Here is a 17,180-nt window from a genome sequence, read left to right on the forward strand (position 1 = left end):
AATCTCTGGCTTTCTTCAGTTCACAGGAAACTTAAGTATTTGAGTATATTTAAAGTCAAGTTTGACACATTTCCAACTACCAATAATGTAAAGAAATAAGGAGATAGTGTAGAACCTGTTATAGCAAAGATGTTATGAAACCTGAAAGGATTCAGAAAAGATTTGCAAGGATGTTGCTAGGCTTGGTGGGGTTGAGCTATAGGAAAAGGCTGAGTAGGCTGGGGCTGTTTTCCCTGGAGCATTGGAAGCAGAGGGGTGACCTTATAGAGGTTTGTAAAACCATGAGGGGCGTAGATAGGATAAATAGACTATCTTTTCCCTTCATCAGGACGGGCTTTTGCCATAAATGTTGATTTTCCTGCTCCTCAGATGCTGCCTGACCTGTTGTGCTTTTCCAGCACCACTCTAATCTAGACACTGGTTTCCAGCATCTGCAGTCCTTGTTTTTACCTAGTATCTTTTTCTTGGAGCTGGGGGAATCCAAAATTGGAGGATGTAGGTTTAAGGTGAGAAGGGAGAGATTTAAAAGGGACCTGAAGGACAACTTTTTCACATAGAGGGTGGTGCATATATTGAATGAGCTGTTATAGGAAGTGGTGGAGAAGGATACAATTACATCATTTAAAAGGCATCTGCATAGGTATATGAATAGAAAGGGTTGAGAGGGATATGGGCCAAGTGCTGGCAATTGGGTCTAGATTTAAGATATCTGTTCAGCATTGACCAGTTGAACCAAAGGGTCCGTTTCTGTGCTGTTAATGACTATGGCTCTAAGATTGTTATAAAGCCATTGAAGCGGCCATTTGGTCATGATTGTGTAGAATGATGAATGCTTGATGGACTGAATGGCCAGATGCTTCTGTATACCTAATGAGCCATTGATAGGCACTGAGATAATTTGCTTGATTTTACAGGAATGACTGAACTGAGCATTAGTTGAATTTCTTGTTTTACCTCAGTCAGCATAACTTGACTTATAATATTGCAAAACATTATGCCTGCATGTTGCCTGCACCAATTGGTAATGTTAAATGAATGTTGACGCATCATTCTCCTCAGTGTACAACAACTTGCATAGGTTTCTGTTTTAATAAAATACTCTTTTTACAGACCTAGTTATAGATAATTTTCTATTTTGGCCTTGGATAATTTTTTTTCAAAAACACTCTCTCTTTATTTACTGTAACCTCTGCCAAACGCAGGGAGCCAGAACATCAAGTGTAATCAGTTTTTCATGGGATTAACATAGGGTTGGGGAAACTCAGCAGGTCTGGCAGAATCTGAAGAGAGAGAAAAATGGTTAACCTTTTGAATCCACTGACTTTTCTGTCAGAAGAGGCTTGACAAGCTGAACCCACTTCAGGTTCCAGAGACGAAACATTGGACTGAGAAGATGAGCCCTGTTTCTCTTTTCACAGATGCTGCCAGAATGGCTGAGTTTTTCCGTCACTTTTTCCATTTAAGATATCTAGTATACACAGTATTTTGATTTTTTTTCATATGATTTAGGCGTCTCTGGTAGGGACATGATTTGTTATCTATCCATACTTGTCAACGAACTGAGTGGTATTGTAAGCCATTTCAGAGGGAAGTTGAGAGTCAACCACATTGTTTTTGATCTGAAATGATATGTAACCCAGACTAAATAAGGATGGCAAATTTTCTTTCCTTTTCTGAAAGGCTTTTATGATCATCAATAACAATTGTCATGGTCATGATTTTTGAAGCGAGATTTTGATTTGTGATTTATTAACCAAGTTTAAATTCTACCAGCTGTCGTTGTGGAATTTGAATCAATGTCCCCAGAAACTTTGCCTGGGCTTCTGAAATACACAGAATGCTGGAGAAGCTTAGCAGATCTGCCTGCTAGTGTGGAGAGAAAAATAGAGTTAAATGTTTAAGTTCAGTAAGATTTCTTCAGAACTGAAAGGGATTGGAAAATAGCGGTTTTTATACTATTGAAAGAAGTGGAGGAGGCACAAGGGGAGCAGATGGTATGGAGGTCCTGTGTGAAACACAGGTTGCTCTTTCGGGTGAAAGAAATAAACATTAAATAGCTATAAATTAAGGTGCGGAAGTCTGAAAATGAAAATGTCACATCAGACTCGTAATAGTAACACTATTTCTATGTCCACAAATGCTGCCAGACATGCCGAGCTGCTTCAGCGCTTTCAAGTGTTGATTTTCTAGAGCAACCACACACAGTCTATCCCTAGTGGTCATGCAATTATTAAAACAAGCTAAGTGCATGAGTTCTGATAAAACATTTTTGACATGAAACGTTAATTGTTCTTCTCTAAATAGATTTACCTGACCACCTGTGTTTTTATAAAATTTTGTAATGTTAGATCTGGTTGCTTATTGTTTCCAGTGTTTGAAGAATATGCTTTTCATTAGCAAATTAATTAGGGCATATGCACTCTTCCTTGAAAGTCCACCTGTATCTGCAGCTATTTCTCAATCTTTTCTGGTGTTTTTTCCCCAATCCTAATTTTCATGGAAAAGGTGCGATGGGCTACACAATGAAACAAGTAATTACTAAAAGTAGTAGTTGGATTGCATTATTCAACTTTGAAGTGGCTATTTCTGGATCCTACTTTATATTCTGATATATTTTCAGCCAACTGAATAGCAAAAAGGCAGATATTGCAAGATTACCATTATATATTACACAGTAAATAGTCAAAATTGGATCCTTTAAGAGGCTGAAGATTTTTTGTCTTAACTTTTATATTTTGTTCTGCTTGAAGTTTTAAGGATCCCCAGCTCCGATATTTTGTCACCACCAAATGTAGGACTGCGCCGTAGTGGACAGATTGAAGGTGTTCGTCAGATGCATAACAATGCTCCCCGTAGCCAAATAGCCACAGAGGGTGACATCATGGCCTGGAAACGAAGAGTAGTAGTACCTGAAATACAACATAGTGTGAACAGGTATGGTTTTAAAGCAAATATCTGAAACTGTTATTAAATATTATTTTGCTCATTTTCTAGTCAAGTGTAATAGTAAGTTGTTCTGTGCCTTGGCAGGAAGAAAAAGTGCCTTAAAAAGGGCTTTCTTGTGGTGTCAGTATGACCTGTTCCACTTTCTTTGCTTACATAAACCAGGGTACAATGTATTATCAGAAACAAAAGTAGGATTTGCTGGAAAAGCAATTCCTCAGTTCTGAGTAAGTGTCACTTGATCTGAAATGTTTGTTCGGATTTCTCTCCACAGATACTTCCAGACCTCCTGAGCTTTTCCAGCAATTTGTATTTTTGTTTCTGATTTACAGCATCCACAGTTCTTTTGATTTTTATAGTGTATTATTTTCTGTTGCGTGTTTGTTGTGTTTATTATAAGAATAATTTTCGAGCTATGGGTAGTCATCAGATGTGGACTGAACTTACTTGAGTTGTCGTTTAAGACTGTTAGAGTGTATTGAGAAATGGATTTGAGTCCATCTTCGTATGATAGATTTTATGTTGGATGCTCCTGGTCATGTAAACTGACTAATGGACTGCCTTTAAAGAGGAAATCATTCAGGGACATCAATATATTCCTTCAAATGGGAAAAGTAGAACAAAAATCTGGAGCTTCCTTTATGATAAAGAAGATAGAAATTAAGATAATGAAGAAGTGTGCTTATGACAAGTGGCCAGTAGAAAATAAAATTGAGAACCAAGAGGAATATAGAAAGTTTAGTGGCAAGGTCCAAAAGCAAATGAAAACTATTTTGAAATTGAGGCAAGACAGGTAGCCAGTAGAGGTCTCCCAAGGTCATTATGGCCGAATAAATAGTAAAAGTGTGTTAAAAGAAGTACGGTTAGTTAGAGTCCAGAGAGGTGGTATACACCTGGAGGCAAAAAACATGCTAGAGGTGTTAAATGAATACTTTGCATCTGTTTTCACCAAAGACAGAGATGCTGCTTAAGTCTTAATGACAGTGGAGGACGAGATGGGTTCAAATATGATGGAGGACGTATTTTGCTGAACGTTTGGTACAAAGTTGACAATGCAGTAGGACCAGAAGAGATGAATGCCAAGATTCTGAAGTAAATGAGAGTGGAAATTGTAGATGCACTAGCCACAATCTTTGTCTTTCCTCTTGTAGGAGGTACCAAAAGATTGGAATATTGATTTTTTTTTTGTGTGTGCCTCATTTCCTGGAATGCAGTCTCAAGTTCCTCATTGGTTTTAACTGATTTTGGGGTATTATATATTTGTCTATGGTGGTGCATAAATGCAATATTTTGTTTTGCAGTGTCACTCTTGCTTTGACGTTCTCGTTCTGTCATCCTACCTTTGCATTATGATGAAATTGTTGTGGAATTTTCCTTTTTTTTTACTGATGCGGATTTTTTTTTGTTCCTTTTTACTCAGGATTCAGGAAGATTTTAGGATTGCGAAAAGTGAAGAGGAAATTGCCTTATATACAAGGGAGAAGAAAAGACGACCAGTGCACTCTGCACAAAGGGTGGGTGATTTAACTGGAGTGCTGCTTATTTATGCTGAGTTTTATTTATTTGCTCCCGGGACCCATCACTTGATCCTATGGAGTGCTCACATCACCACCTATGTGCTGACACAGAGTTAAAACAGCATTTAATCATTTTCAAGTTCTTTCATGGTTTCATTTTTCCCTATCTCTAATCTGCTCCAGACCCAAAACTGTCGGTATGGCTCATAATTTTGACATGGTTAGCATCCTTGACTTTTCTTTCATACATGCATTCAGTTGTATGGCACTGAAGAAGGATAGAAAGCTAGGCAATTTAGCATGACCAATTCAACTGATCTACACATCTTTGGATTATGGGATGAAACAAGAGTACCTAAAGGAAACCCATGCAGACATGGGGAGAATGTGCAAACTCCACACAGTCACCCGAGGCAAGCTGAACCCAGCTCCCACACTTCTATCCTCATCCTTTCTCCTCCCATAACAATGATAGGGCTCCCCCTATCCTCACTTACCACCCCACCAGCCTCTGCAATATATAGGATTATAAACTGACATCTCTGGCATCTCCAAGAGGATGCCACAACCAGACACCTGTCTCTCTCCTCCTATCTTCTCCACACACCACCACTACCCCCTCTCCAGCAGCAATCCTCAGGATCTGTTCCTTCTGGGTCACTCTAGTATATTCCCCCTAATACCACCTCAATACAGTGGATGGCACAGTGGTTAGCACTGCTGCCTCACAGTGCCAGAGACCCGGGTTCAATTCCCGCCTCAGGCCACTGTCTGTATGGAGTTTGCACATTCTCCCTGTGTCTGCGTGAGTTTCCTCCGGGTGCTCCGGTTTCCTCCACCGTCCAAAATATACAGGTTAAGTGAATTGGCCATGCTAAATTGAAGGAGATGTAAGGGAATGGGAATGGGTCTGGGTGGGTTGCTCTTCGGACGGTCGATGTGGACTTGTTGGGCTGAAGGACCTGTTTCCACACTGTAAGTAATCTAATCAATACCATCTCACACCCCCACAGCAGCATCCCATGCAGTTGTAGAAGATATAACACATGGCTGTTTACCTCTCCCTCCTCAGGAGGTTTCAGGCATACCTTCTAGTTGAAGCAGTCATTTATCTGTACTTAATTCAATCTAGTCTACACTATTCTCTGTTCACAGTATGGTCTTATTTACATTAGGGAAATGAAGCACTGACTGGGTGACTGCTTTGCAGAGTGATGATGTTCTGTCTGCAAAAATGACCCTGATCTTCCAATTGCCTGCCACTTCACACCACCGTATCCGATGCCAACATTTCTGTTACCGGCTTTCTGCAGTGTTCGAGTGAGCCTCAGCAAAAGTTTGAAAAATAGCATCTCGTTTTCTGCTTGAGGATCCTGCGGCTTCTTGGGCTCAACATCAAGGTCACTAACTTGAAAGCCCGATTCCATCCTTCCGTGTTTTCTTTACCTACCCCACACCTAGTCCTATTATAACATCGCACAGTCACCCATTCTCATTTACTTATAGGTCAATTCTCATTTTATGTAGATTGATTTCAGTAGCTCACCCGTTTTCTCCTACTCTTAGCTTGTACGATCACTTAGCTTTTCTTAGTTGATGTAATCTATAGGATTACTTGTTGTAGGACAAAATACAGAGGAACCTCGATTATCCAAATGAGATGGGCGGGCAGTGTTTCGTTCGGATAGTTGATTATTTGGTTAATTGATACAATGCCTGTCCTCTGGGGCTCGGAGTTTACTGAAGTTTGCTTTTTCCTCGGTTTGCCTGCCTTGCTCCCTCTCTGTCTCAGGGATTGTTTCTGAGCAGACACACACTTGTGTGTAAGGGATCTCCAGCATTGCTAAAGCCTTTCTGCCCCCACCCACTCCCCACCCACCCCTGCCCCCAATCAGTATAATGGGACTGACACAGCTCCCCATTCAGGAGACTAGGCAGCAACCACTGCACGTGAGCCCCTGCCCGTCCTGACCTGTGCCCCCACCTCCGCCCCCGTGCGCACTCTGGCCACCACCTCCTACCCCCGCGGCAGCCAGACTGGATACCAACAGTATGACTGCTGCCTTTGGGCAGCACGTGCACGCAGACAGACACACACACCTTACTGCAACTTTTTGTCAAGTTCCACCGTTGCCCTGTACAGGACAGTGTTAGAGAGATTATCTGGGGAAGGAGAGTTCAGGGTACACCCTAATGTAGAATTCCAGGGCAAGTGTGGTGAGAGAACAGGCGGGCAGTCAGTCATTTGGAGATGGTGCCTAGGTTCCCATCGAAGTGCAGGACTGTTCTCGGCAGCATTTCATTAAGCCAATTTTGTTTTTAACCATAGTAAACAAAAGGCACGATCAGTGTTGGAAACGCCTCTTTGATGTAATGTTTCTATTGGGACTGAGAGATCTCCTTCAGATAATCGGATATTTGGATAATCAAGGTACTTGTATATACAAGAAGAAATATTGGATGTTTGTAGCTGAGGGATATGGGTGATTTTAATCTATGTAAGAAGTAGTGAAATCTGATTGGCAGTCATAGCGTGAGTGAGTAGTTTGTAAAAAGCTTTCAAGAGCTTTTTGGCGCAGCATTTTGGGTAAAGAGATCAATGGAAAAGTAGTGCTAGCCATGTAAATAGCTATTTCAGAATACACAGAATAAGTATATTCCTACTATAAAGAAATATTCCAAGGAGAGGACTCACCATCTGGTTAACGAGAGATTAAAGAAAGTACTAAACTCGTGGGAAAAGCATTTCATTGTACAAAGATCTGTACACAATTCAAGAACTACAGAGATTGAAGACCGAAGTAAGAGAATGAGAAGAAGCTGCAGCTATAAATGGAACAATGGATAGTAAATGTTTCTATTGGCATTTAAAAAGTGCCACTCATCAGGGAAACCATGCTGAGCAAGTGGTTGTGGACTGATACATCCTTGGATCCTGATTGATTCTTCCAGCAGGTCTGGCAGTGTCTGTGGAAAGCAAATAGTTAACAGTTTGAGTCTGCTGTGACTTCAGAACATGGAGTAGATATGGCAGTGTTAATTTTTTAAGTTCACAAAGTACTGGGAATGTTGCGTCAGATTGGGAAAATAGCAAATACAGAGGAACTTCGATTTGTCTGGCCTTCGACTATCTGAACTTCAGATTATCTCAACAAAATTGCAGGGCCCCAGTACATGGCTAAACTGTTATCCAGCATTCATAGAACATAGAACAATACAGCACAGAACAGGCCCTTCGGCCCACGATGTTGTGCCGAACTTCTATCCTAGATTAAGCACCCATCCATGTACCTATCCAAATGCCGCTTAAAGGTCGCCAATGAATCTGACTCTACCACTCCCACGGGCAGCGCATTCCATGCCCCCACCACTCTCTGGGTGAAGAACCCACCCCTGACATCTCCCCTATACCTTCCACCCTTCACCTTAAAGTGATTACCAAACGGAAGTCCTCGCCCGTGGCCTTCGGATAATAGATGTTCCTCTGTATAACCCTGCTATTCATGCAGGATGGAAGCAGAAATCAAAAAACTATAGGCCAGTAAGCTTGATTTCTGTCGTCAGGATGAATCAACTATTAAGGAGTTTATTTCTATGTGCTTTGGCAAACTCATTTTAATTAGGAGTCAGTCTGGTTTTGTGAAAGGGAAATACGTTTAACCAATTTATTGGCATTTGAAGAAGCAATATTCACTGTGGATAAAGGGGAGTCTGTTGACATTGGAGGATTTCCAAAAAGCATTCAAAAGATGTCACATTAAAGGTTATTGTGAAAAGTAGGAGCTCATGACATTGGGAGTAATATGCTCGCGTGGCTCCAAGATTAGCTGGCCAGTGAAAAGCAGTGTATGTAAATGCGTCTGTTTCTGAGTGGAAGTATGTGATGAGTGGGTTCAACAGGGCTGTGTGCTGCAGGTTTCAAGTTTTTTTGATATACATCGGTGACTAGATGAGGGGAACGAAAACGTGGTATCTAAATTTGCAGATGACACAAAGATGGGTATGTGAAAGTAAGCTAACGTAAAAAACTCTGGGAGGTTACAGATGGATATCAATAGGTTGAGTTAATGGACAAAAGATGGCAGATAGAGTGGGGAAATGGAAAGTTGTTTGTGTTGTCATGAATAAAATGGTACAATGTAAGCTGCTTATGGACAAATAAATAGACAAGTTTCCAAAAAATGGATTTGGTTTGTGGTGAGCGTGGACTTTAGTAAAGTAACGCAGGATCTAGCCAAGGTAGACTGGGAACAGCTACTAATGGGGCAATCTATAGAAGAGTAGTGCAGTGTGTTCAAAAAGGAAATAGGGAGGGTACAAGACTAGCATGGTCCCTCTAGGATGATAGGCAATAGTAATAAGCTCAGAGAACCATGGAAAAACCAGCAATAATCAGGATAGGGTAAAGAAAACAGAAGCTTTTAGTACTTAAAAGAGGAACAAATTAGCGGACTTTAGTGCAGGCTGGAACTTAAGAAAGCAATTAGGAAAGCAAAGAGCAGATACAAAGAAGCTCTGGCTGGTAAAAGTTGGGAAAATTCTTTAAATATATTAATGAGAGGAGGATAACCAGGGAAAGAGGAGGGACCAAAGGAGCAGTCTGTAGGTGCAGCTGAGGACATTGATAGAGTGTTGAACTAATACATTACATCCATCTCCTCCATTGTGGAAGTGAATTTGAGGTTAGTGCAGTTGATGTAGTTCATGTGAATTTCAGCAAAGTCTTTGACCAGGCTTATCAAGAAGCCAAATACACATGGATGGGATATGGGTAATTTGATAAAGTGGATTCAAAATTGATTTAGTTGTAGGATTCAGAAGGTGATGATCGAAGGCCGCTTTAGTGACTGGAATACCAAAGGGATCTTGCTGGGTCCTCGATAGTTTACTGTTTATTTAAATGATATTGGCGGCTGTTGGTGGGGAGTATGGATTATTAAGTTTGAGAATGACACAAAGATTGGTCAGGTGGTTAACAATGAGGTTGAGTGTCTTAGGATACAAAAAGATCTAAATGGGATTGTCAAATGGGCAGGTATGTGGCAGATGGAATTTGGCCCTGAAAAAATGTGAAACGATACAGTTTGGAAGGGGTAATTTGACAAAAGTATTCAATGAATGACATGACACTGGGAAGTTCTTTGGAACAAAGGGACCTTGGCATGCTTGTCTATGGATCTCTGAAGGCAGACAGGCATGTTAGTTTAAAAAAAGGCAAATAGAGCACTTGCCTTTATCAGTCAAGGCATAGATTACAAAAACAGGGGAGTTATGTATAACTTTCGTGAGACCACAGCTAGAGTACTGTGTGCAATTCTGATTGCCACATTACAGGAATAATGTGATTGCACCAAAGCGGGTGCAGGGATTCACCAGGATGATGCCTTGGTTGGAAATTTTAAGTTATGAGGAAAGGTTGAATAGGCTTGGGTTGTTTTCATTGAAGCGGAGAAGATTAAGGGGTGATCTGATTGAGGATTTTGGACAGAGTGGATAAGGAACAGCTGTTCCCCTTAGTTGAAGGGTCAGTACAGAAGTACAGAGGGTCAGTACAAAAAGGTACGGAAGCCTGAACACATGCACCAGCCAGTTTCGAAACGGTTTCTACCCTACTGTTGTTAGAATACTGATTGGACTCTCAGACTCTTAGCATTTGCCAATACCTGTGTTTTTGTTTTGTCACTGTTTACCTACTATTTACTTATCTGTGCTATTGAACTATGTGATCTGCCTGTATTGCTCGCAAAACAAAGCTTTTCACTGTGCCTCAGTACACGTGACAATAAATTCAATTGAATTCAGTCTCAAGGGGATATAGGCTCAAGGTGAGATTTAGGTAGAGTGAAAGCAAAAGTCTTTATAGCCAGGTCTGGAATTTGCTGCCTGGCAGGATGGTAGAGGTAAAAAAAAACCTGGATGAGCACTTGGCAAGTCATAAATTCAAGGCTATGGGCAAAGCGCTGTTAAATGTGATTAGTTTCTTACATGTCTGTGCAGACTTGGGCTGAAGGACCTCTTCTGCACTGTATGATTCTAATAATGGAAAATCAGAGTTTACTTAAACTGAGAAGGACTACAGTATTCTGTGGGTCATAAGGATGTAGGTGTTCTTGTGCTTGAGCCACAAAATGTTGGCATGTTGGTACAGTAATTAATTAAAGAGGCGAGTGGAGTGATCTGAAAGGAACTGAACATAAAAGTAAAGCTTTTATGCTGCAGTTGTAAAGACATTGCTGAGATAACATCTCGAATATTGTGTGATTTTTGAGCTCCTTATTTAAGGGAGGCAGTTCACACGGGATTTACTAGCTAACCAGATTGAGCAGTTTGTTTCACGAGGAAAAGTTGGACAGACTGGGCTTATTTTCTCTGGAATTTAGAAGAGTAAAGTCTAGGTGATTGAAGCGTATAAGATCCTAAGTGGTCTTGACGAGGTAAACATGATTAGGATATTTCCTCTTGTGTTGTGTGTGGGGTACTGGAAAAGCGCAGCAGGTCAGGCAGCATCCGAGCAGCAGGCGAATCGAAGTTTCAAGGGCTCTTGCCCAAAACGTCAATCCTTCTGCTGCTCGGATGCTGCCTGACCTGCTGTGCTTTTCCAGCACCCCACACTCGACTCTGATCTCAAGATCTGTAGTCCTCACTTTCTCCTCTGTTTCCTCTTGTGGTTGTTTCTAGAGCAAAGGTCAATATTTTAAAATTAATGGTTGCTCTTTTAGGTAAGAGATGAAAATTTTTTGACATGAAACTTTTGGAACACTATCTCAGAAGGTGGTCGATTTGGTCATTGAATATTTTTAAGGCAAAAGTGGATAGATTCTTGAAGGGTAATTGGACTGAAAATGTTAACTCTGCTTTCTCTCCACAGATGCTGCAGACCTCCCAAGTTGTATCAGAAATTTGTTTTTTATTTTGGATTGATTCTTGATAGGCAACAAAATTCAAAGTTATTGGGAATAGGTGGGAATGTGGAATTCAAAATACAAACACATCAGTCACACATTAGAATGGTGGAGCAGTGTTGAGGGCTGAATAGCCTACTCCTGCAAATTTTATGTTTGTACAGTTGCGGCATTAGTCAGTGTGTTCACCTGTCAAACCGCTAAGCTCTGGAATTCCATCTTACTCTCTCATTCTGTTCTCTGAATATGGGCCTTTAAACCTGCTTTTTATCTCAGCCTTTGGTCATCTACCCCGTCTATCCCACCGCCTCATGTAACTCTGATGTGGGGTGCCAGTTTTGGACTGGGGTAGACAAAGTCACAAGTCACATGACACCAGGTTATAGTCCAACAAATTTATTTGAAATCACAAGCTTTCGGAGTGCAGCCCTTTGATCAGATGAAGTGAGAGAAAAGCATGAAGACAATTTAAGGGTAGAGAGATCAAAAGATTATATAACTGGTATGTGTGGAGTGTTGAATAATAAATCTCTGCAGGTGACCGAGTATCAGACGGTGTAAGTAAAGTGTCAACAGTTGAGTAACAAGTGAAGGGATGACTTATAATCCAATTAAATGTGGCAGAGAGATAATTACAAAATAATGTGGTTCTAGAGACAAGCTAAATGACAGGAATACATGATAGGTATAAGAGTCATATGCTGAGGATCCAACTATACTTGCTACCATCAAGCTAATTGTATCCAAAACTGCAAAAATTAATTAAGGTAGAGAGATCATTACAATTTATTAAGGTGATGGTGTCAAAACAGGACAGTAGGAAGATTTCACAGAACAGTATGATGGGGTCACATATAGCGCGACATGAACCCAAGATCACAGTTGAGGCTGTCGTTTTCAGTAGGAACTTGACTATCAGTTTCTGCTTGGTTATTCTGCATTGCTGTGTATCTCGAAGTTTGCCTTGGAGGATGCTTACCCACAGATCGGAGGCTGAATGGCCTTGACCGCTGAATGTTCCCTGACTGGAATGAAACATTTCTGTCTAGGGATTGTTGCGTGGATGTCATACAGTGCTACAGCATGGAGACAGGCCCTTCAGACCAAACTGGTCCATGTTGATAAAAATGTCCATCTACGCTAACCCCATTTCCCTGCACTTGGCCCATATCCTTCTGAAGCTTTCCTATTTGTGAATTTATCCAAATACCTTTTATTAATGTACTCACCTTAACCACTTCCGCTGGTAGCTCATTGGGCAACTGTCTGTGTGGAGTTTGCACATTCTACCTGTGTCTGCGTGGGTTTCCTCCGGGTACTCCAGTTTCCTCCCATAATCCAACGACCTGCAGATCAGGTGAATTGGCCATGCTAAATTGCCCATAGTATTAGATGCATTAGTCGGGGTAAATACAGGGTAGGGAAATGGGTCTGGGTGGGTTACTCTTTGGAGGGTCATTGTGGGCTTGCTGGGCTGAAGGGCCTGTTTCCATACTGTAGGGAGTCTAATCTAATCTGGTGAAATAATGTCCACCTCGATCTGATCATTTCTTGTTTCAGATCGCACAAACTCTCATAGAGGCCTATGGCCCAGTGTACCTCTGATTATCTTGGGAAGATGAGGTATCTCAAAAAAACTGATGATGCTAATAATTTTGTTCTGCTATTATGCAGTAGCAATATGTATGATGTTTTTGCCACTAACAGTATATTGATGTCAAGACAGTACAATATTGTGTTTATCATGCAATGAGTAATGTAGTATATAAATTTCAGTTCAAGTCTGATGCTAGCTATGTTGGCCCTACATCCCAAAACATTTTACTTCAGCTGGTTGCAAGAGGATACATAGTTGTATACCCAATCAGCCTATACTTGCAAAACTCAGTACATGTTCTCCAACATTAGATGTGATTCTGAGATTGGGCAGGGTTTGCTAAATACCTCCAAATGTGCTAAAAATTATGTTGACAACTAATTTAAGATTGTTGGTCTGGCTTGCATTATGATATCCTTGCACATTGTTGAAGCTACATATGTTAATACATACAGCCCTGTTCTTTACAGGCAGAAATAACATATATACATGTTGTACCTGTTTCAACTTAACAATATAGCCATTTTCAGTTCATTCCTCGGACCAGTGCCTGAACTCATTTTCCGCCTAGGAACCCTCCAAACACACGGGATGAATGTAGATTTCTCCAGCTTCCTCATTTCCCCTCCCCCCACCTTATCTCAGTCCCAACCCCCGGATTCAGCACCACCCTCTTGACCTGCAATCTTCTTCCTGACCCCTCCGCCCCCACCCCCTCTCTGGCCTATCACCCTCACCCTCACCTCCTTCCACCTATCATATTCCCAGTGCCCCCCCCCCCCCCCCCCCCCCCCCCCCCACTTTTATCTCAGCCCGCTTGGCACACCAGCCTCATTCCTGAAGAAGGGCTTATGCCCATAATGTCGATTCTCTTGCTCCTCGGATGCAGCCTGGCCTGCTGCGCTTTTCAAGCACCACACTTTTCAACTCTGGTCTCCAGCATCTGCAGTTCTCACTTTCTCCTTAACTAAACAGTCAACCTACCTGCTTTAAATTTAAGCCAAGGTTGGTATTTAGCTGTCAGTCGTCATCTAAGTGGTGCATTATTCGTGGCAATGCCTCTACTAATGAAAGCTCCATTGCCAAGCAATCAGTGCACTTTTTATACTGTATGAAATGCAGTTCTCCTTCAAATTTGTTCTTGCAAATGTCCTAATGAATCCAAGATGAAAAGCTTGACAAAATATATCTTTGTGTTAAAATCTCTGTCAACGTGTTGTTCAGAAAATACTCTGATGTCTTTGTTGCAGTTGAAGTGGATCACCTCCTGCTTGCTTATAGTGACCACCATCTGTCGGTTTCAACCATCATTCCCCCTCCCCCACACACAAACACGCGCACACATACATTCTGTCTATAATAAGAAAAATGTTGTAGAAACTGAGGAGGCCGAGAAGTATCTGTGGAGAGAAAAAAAAAGAGTTGAGTCATTATCAGACTCGATGTTAATTCTGTTTCTCTCTCTCCCACAAATGTTGCCGCACTTGCTGAGATTCTCTAGCATCTTCTGTTCATTAGTTCAAATTTCCAGCATCTGCACTAGTTTGTTTTTATAATTTTATAACTTCCACCTTCAGAACTTATTGTTGCTCATATCTTAGTATTATGTGCAGACTTTGTGTGATGAATTTGAGTCCTATCAACTGGGTTCAGGGGAAAGATAGTGATGTAGGGTTATTTACTGTTCCAGTTACACTCAGATTGAGGCAATGGTCAGGTGATTGGAGTTCGAATCTCAGCACAGATGATGATGAAATTTGAGTTCAATTCATAAAAAAGCCTGGAATTAAAATCTAGCCTAATAGTGACCATGAAATCATTGGCTATTGTCACTAAAGCATATGAAGTTCCTTAATGTCGTTTAGGGGAGGAAACTCCACTATCCTCAGCTGGTCTGATCTATGTGTGACTCCGGAGCCACAGCAATATGTTTGGCCCTGAAATGTTCATTGAAATGGCATAGCAAACCACTCATTTATATGTAACTTATACCAAGTCTGCTGGCATTGATCAAGGCACTGGAAACGATCATAGCATATGCAGCCTACAAATTGCTTCTGTGGACCTGTGCCAAAATTCAAACAACTATCCCACCGACTAGTTGGGCAACAGGCATAAATTGTAAGGTATGGTTGAGAATAAGGATTTTCAACACACCACAATTAATATCCTTCAGTTTGTCATGTCCCGCTGACAGGTCAGAACTACAAAAATGCTGCAGTATTGTAGTGACAGTCAGGGAGTTGTTTGTTGTCTTGGAAGTCCTCAGCATTAACTTCAGACCTCATGACGACTTACAGTATCAGGTAAAATGTTGTAAAGGTAACCTTCTCTTGATTAATATTCACCACCCCCAACCGTCCCAGCAGTTGATTCAGTGCACCTATCCGTTAATCACCTTGGAGGATACATTGAGGGTGCTGAGGGCACATAACACACTTTGCAATGCAGACATCATTGTCCATCATCAAGATGGACACAACTTCTAGACCAGGGTTATGACAGATGGTGAGGGAGTGAACAAGAGAAAGAAATGTGCATGACTTTGTCCAAACCCACCTATCTGTTTCAGATGTTTGTGACAGTACGAGGAGGAGTGACCACAACACAAACCTTGTGGAGCTGAAGTCCTGCCTTCACATTTGAGGATACCCTTCATTGTGTTATATGGCATTACAACAGTGCTGAGTGGGATAGGTTTCAAATAAATCTGGCAGCTGGACATCCTTGAGGTGCTGCGGGTCATCAGCAATAGCAAAATTGTATTCAGACACAATCTAGAAGTTCAAGACCTAACATACCCTCCAATCTGCTGCTGCTATCAAGCCAGGAAATCAACCATGGTGCAGAAGAGTGCACCAAGAGTAGCAGTGGCCATATCTAAAAATGAAGCTGAAAGACAACACTACTAGCATACCAAAAAGCAATATGCTGTCGCACATAATTAAGTGATGTTAACAATCAACAGATCAGAAGTATGCTCTGCTTTCCTGTTCCATCAAGTCACACATGATGGTGAACAATTAAATAACTCAGAAGGAGACTCAACAAATATCCCTATTGTTAATCACGGTGGAGCTCTGCACATGGCTTGTTGGCACAGTGGTTAGCACTGTTGCCTCACAGCGCAAGAGACCCGGGTTCAATTCTCGCCTCAGGCAACTGTGTGGAGTTTGCACATTCTCCCCGTGTCTGCATGGGTTTCCTTTGGGTGCTCTGGTTTTCTCCCACAGTCCAAAAATGTGCAGGTTAGGTGAATTGGCCGTGTTAAATTGCTCATAGGTAAGGGGTAAATGCAGGGGAATGGGTCTGGGTGGGTTGCTCTTCGGAGGGTTGGTGTGGACTTGTTGGGCCAAAGGGCCTGTTTCCACACTGTAAGTAATCTAATCTAATCAAACATTACAATCAAAAATGGACAATCTATCTTGGCTTCCTAATGTGCCCGGTCTTTACTCCCATGATATAAAGAAATGGGTGAAGGCACTGGGTACTGCAAAGATTATGCACCGTGGCAACATCTTGGCAATATTTATGAAGACTTGCACTCCAAAACTAGTTACTTCCCTAATCAAGTTGTTTCATTATAGTTACAATGCTAGTAACTACCCAACAATGTAGAGAATAGTTCAGGTATGTCCTGCCCATTTTTCCAGTTCTTCAGTTGTCTGTATTACCTCTAATTGTTTCTGTTCTGCTTTCTAATCTTTATCTGACCTTTCTGTTGATGTGCTGATTTGTCACTGGCCCAATAATCTTAATCTTATTCTTTTGTTCTTACTCAAGGCAGAGTTTTGATTTATTTTTTGGTAGGAGCTGAGACCACAACCATGTTGGCCATGATTTTATTGAATGTTGGAGCAGGCTCAAAGGGCCAAATAGACTGCTATTGTTCCTATATTCCTAATACGGTGTGCAATTTTTAAAAATAGTTTTATTATACCTCGTGTGATCCATTCTCTTTGGTCTGGTATTCGAGTAGCCTTTAAAAAGTAGTTTGATTTATGATTGAAAAGATTTCATTCTGGTATTTTCATTTTAGAATGACTCCTTTGACCTGTCTGAACACACCAAAAGGAAAATGAGGGCGCAGCGTCGTGAGCAACACAAATACAGAACACGTGCTGCTGTGGAGGAACTAGCTCAGTTTTTTCATGAAGAAGCAGAGGAAGTTAGTTCTGAAGAGGTTAGTGATACAAGTCATACTTTGCCTCTCTGATTTAG

At 41.3% G+C, this 17,180-nt stretch overlaps 1 protein-coding gene across 2 annotated transcripts in view; it reads left to right on the top strand.

Moving 5' to 3' along the window:
• Window positions 1-17,180, top strand: part of LOC140486459 (bromodomain and WD repeat-containing protein 1-like) — a 212,412-nt gene that overhangs the window by 84,138 nt on the left and 111,094 nt on the right. For both annotated transcript variants that reach the window (XM_072585656.1, XM_072585657.1), the window contains 3 exons: window positions 2,751-2,934; window positions 4,364-4,457; window positions 16,999-17,142. In XM_072585656.1, coding sequence (XP_072441757.1) covers window positions 2,751-2,934; window positions 4,364-4,457; window positions 16,999-17,142 — 422 coding nt within the window. The remainder of the gene's footprint in view (window positions 1-2,750; window positions 2,935-4,363; window positions 4,458-16,998; window positions 17,143-17,180) is intronic.

Source organism: Chiloscyllium punctatum, chromosome 15 (assembly GCF_047496795.1).
Source record: "Chiloscyllium punctatum isolate Juve2018m chromosome 15, sChiPun1.3, whole genome shotgun sequence".
NCBI classification, from domain to species: Eukaryota; Metazoa; Chordata; class Chondrichthyes; order Orectolobiformes; family Hemiscylliidae; genus Chiloscyllium; species Chiloscyllium punctatum.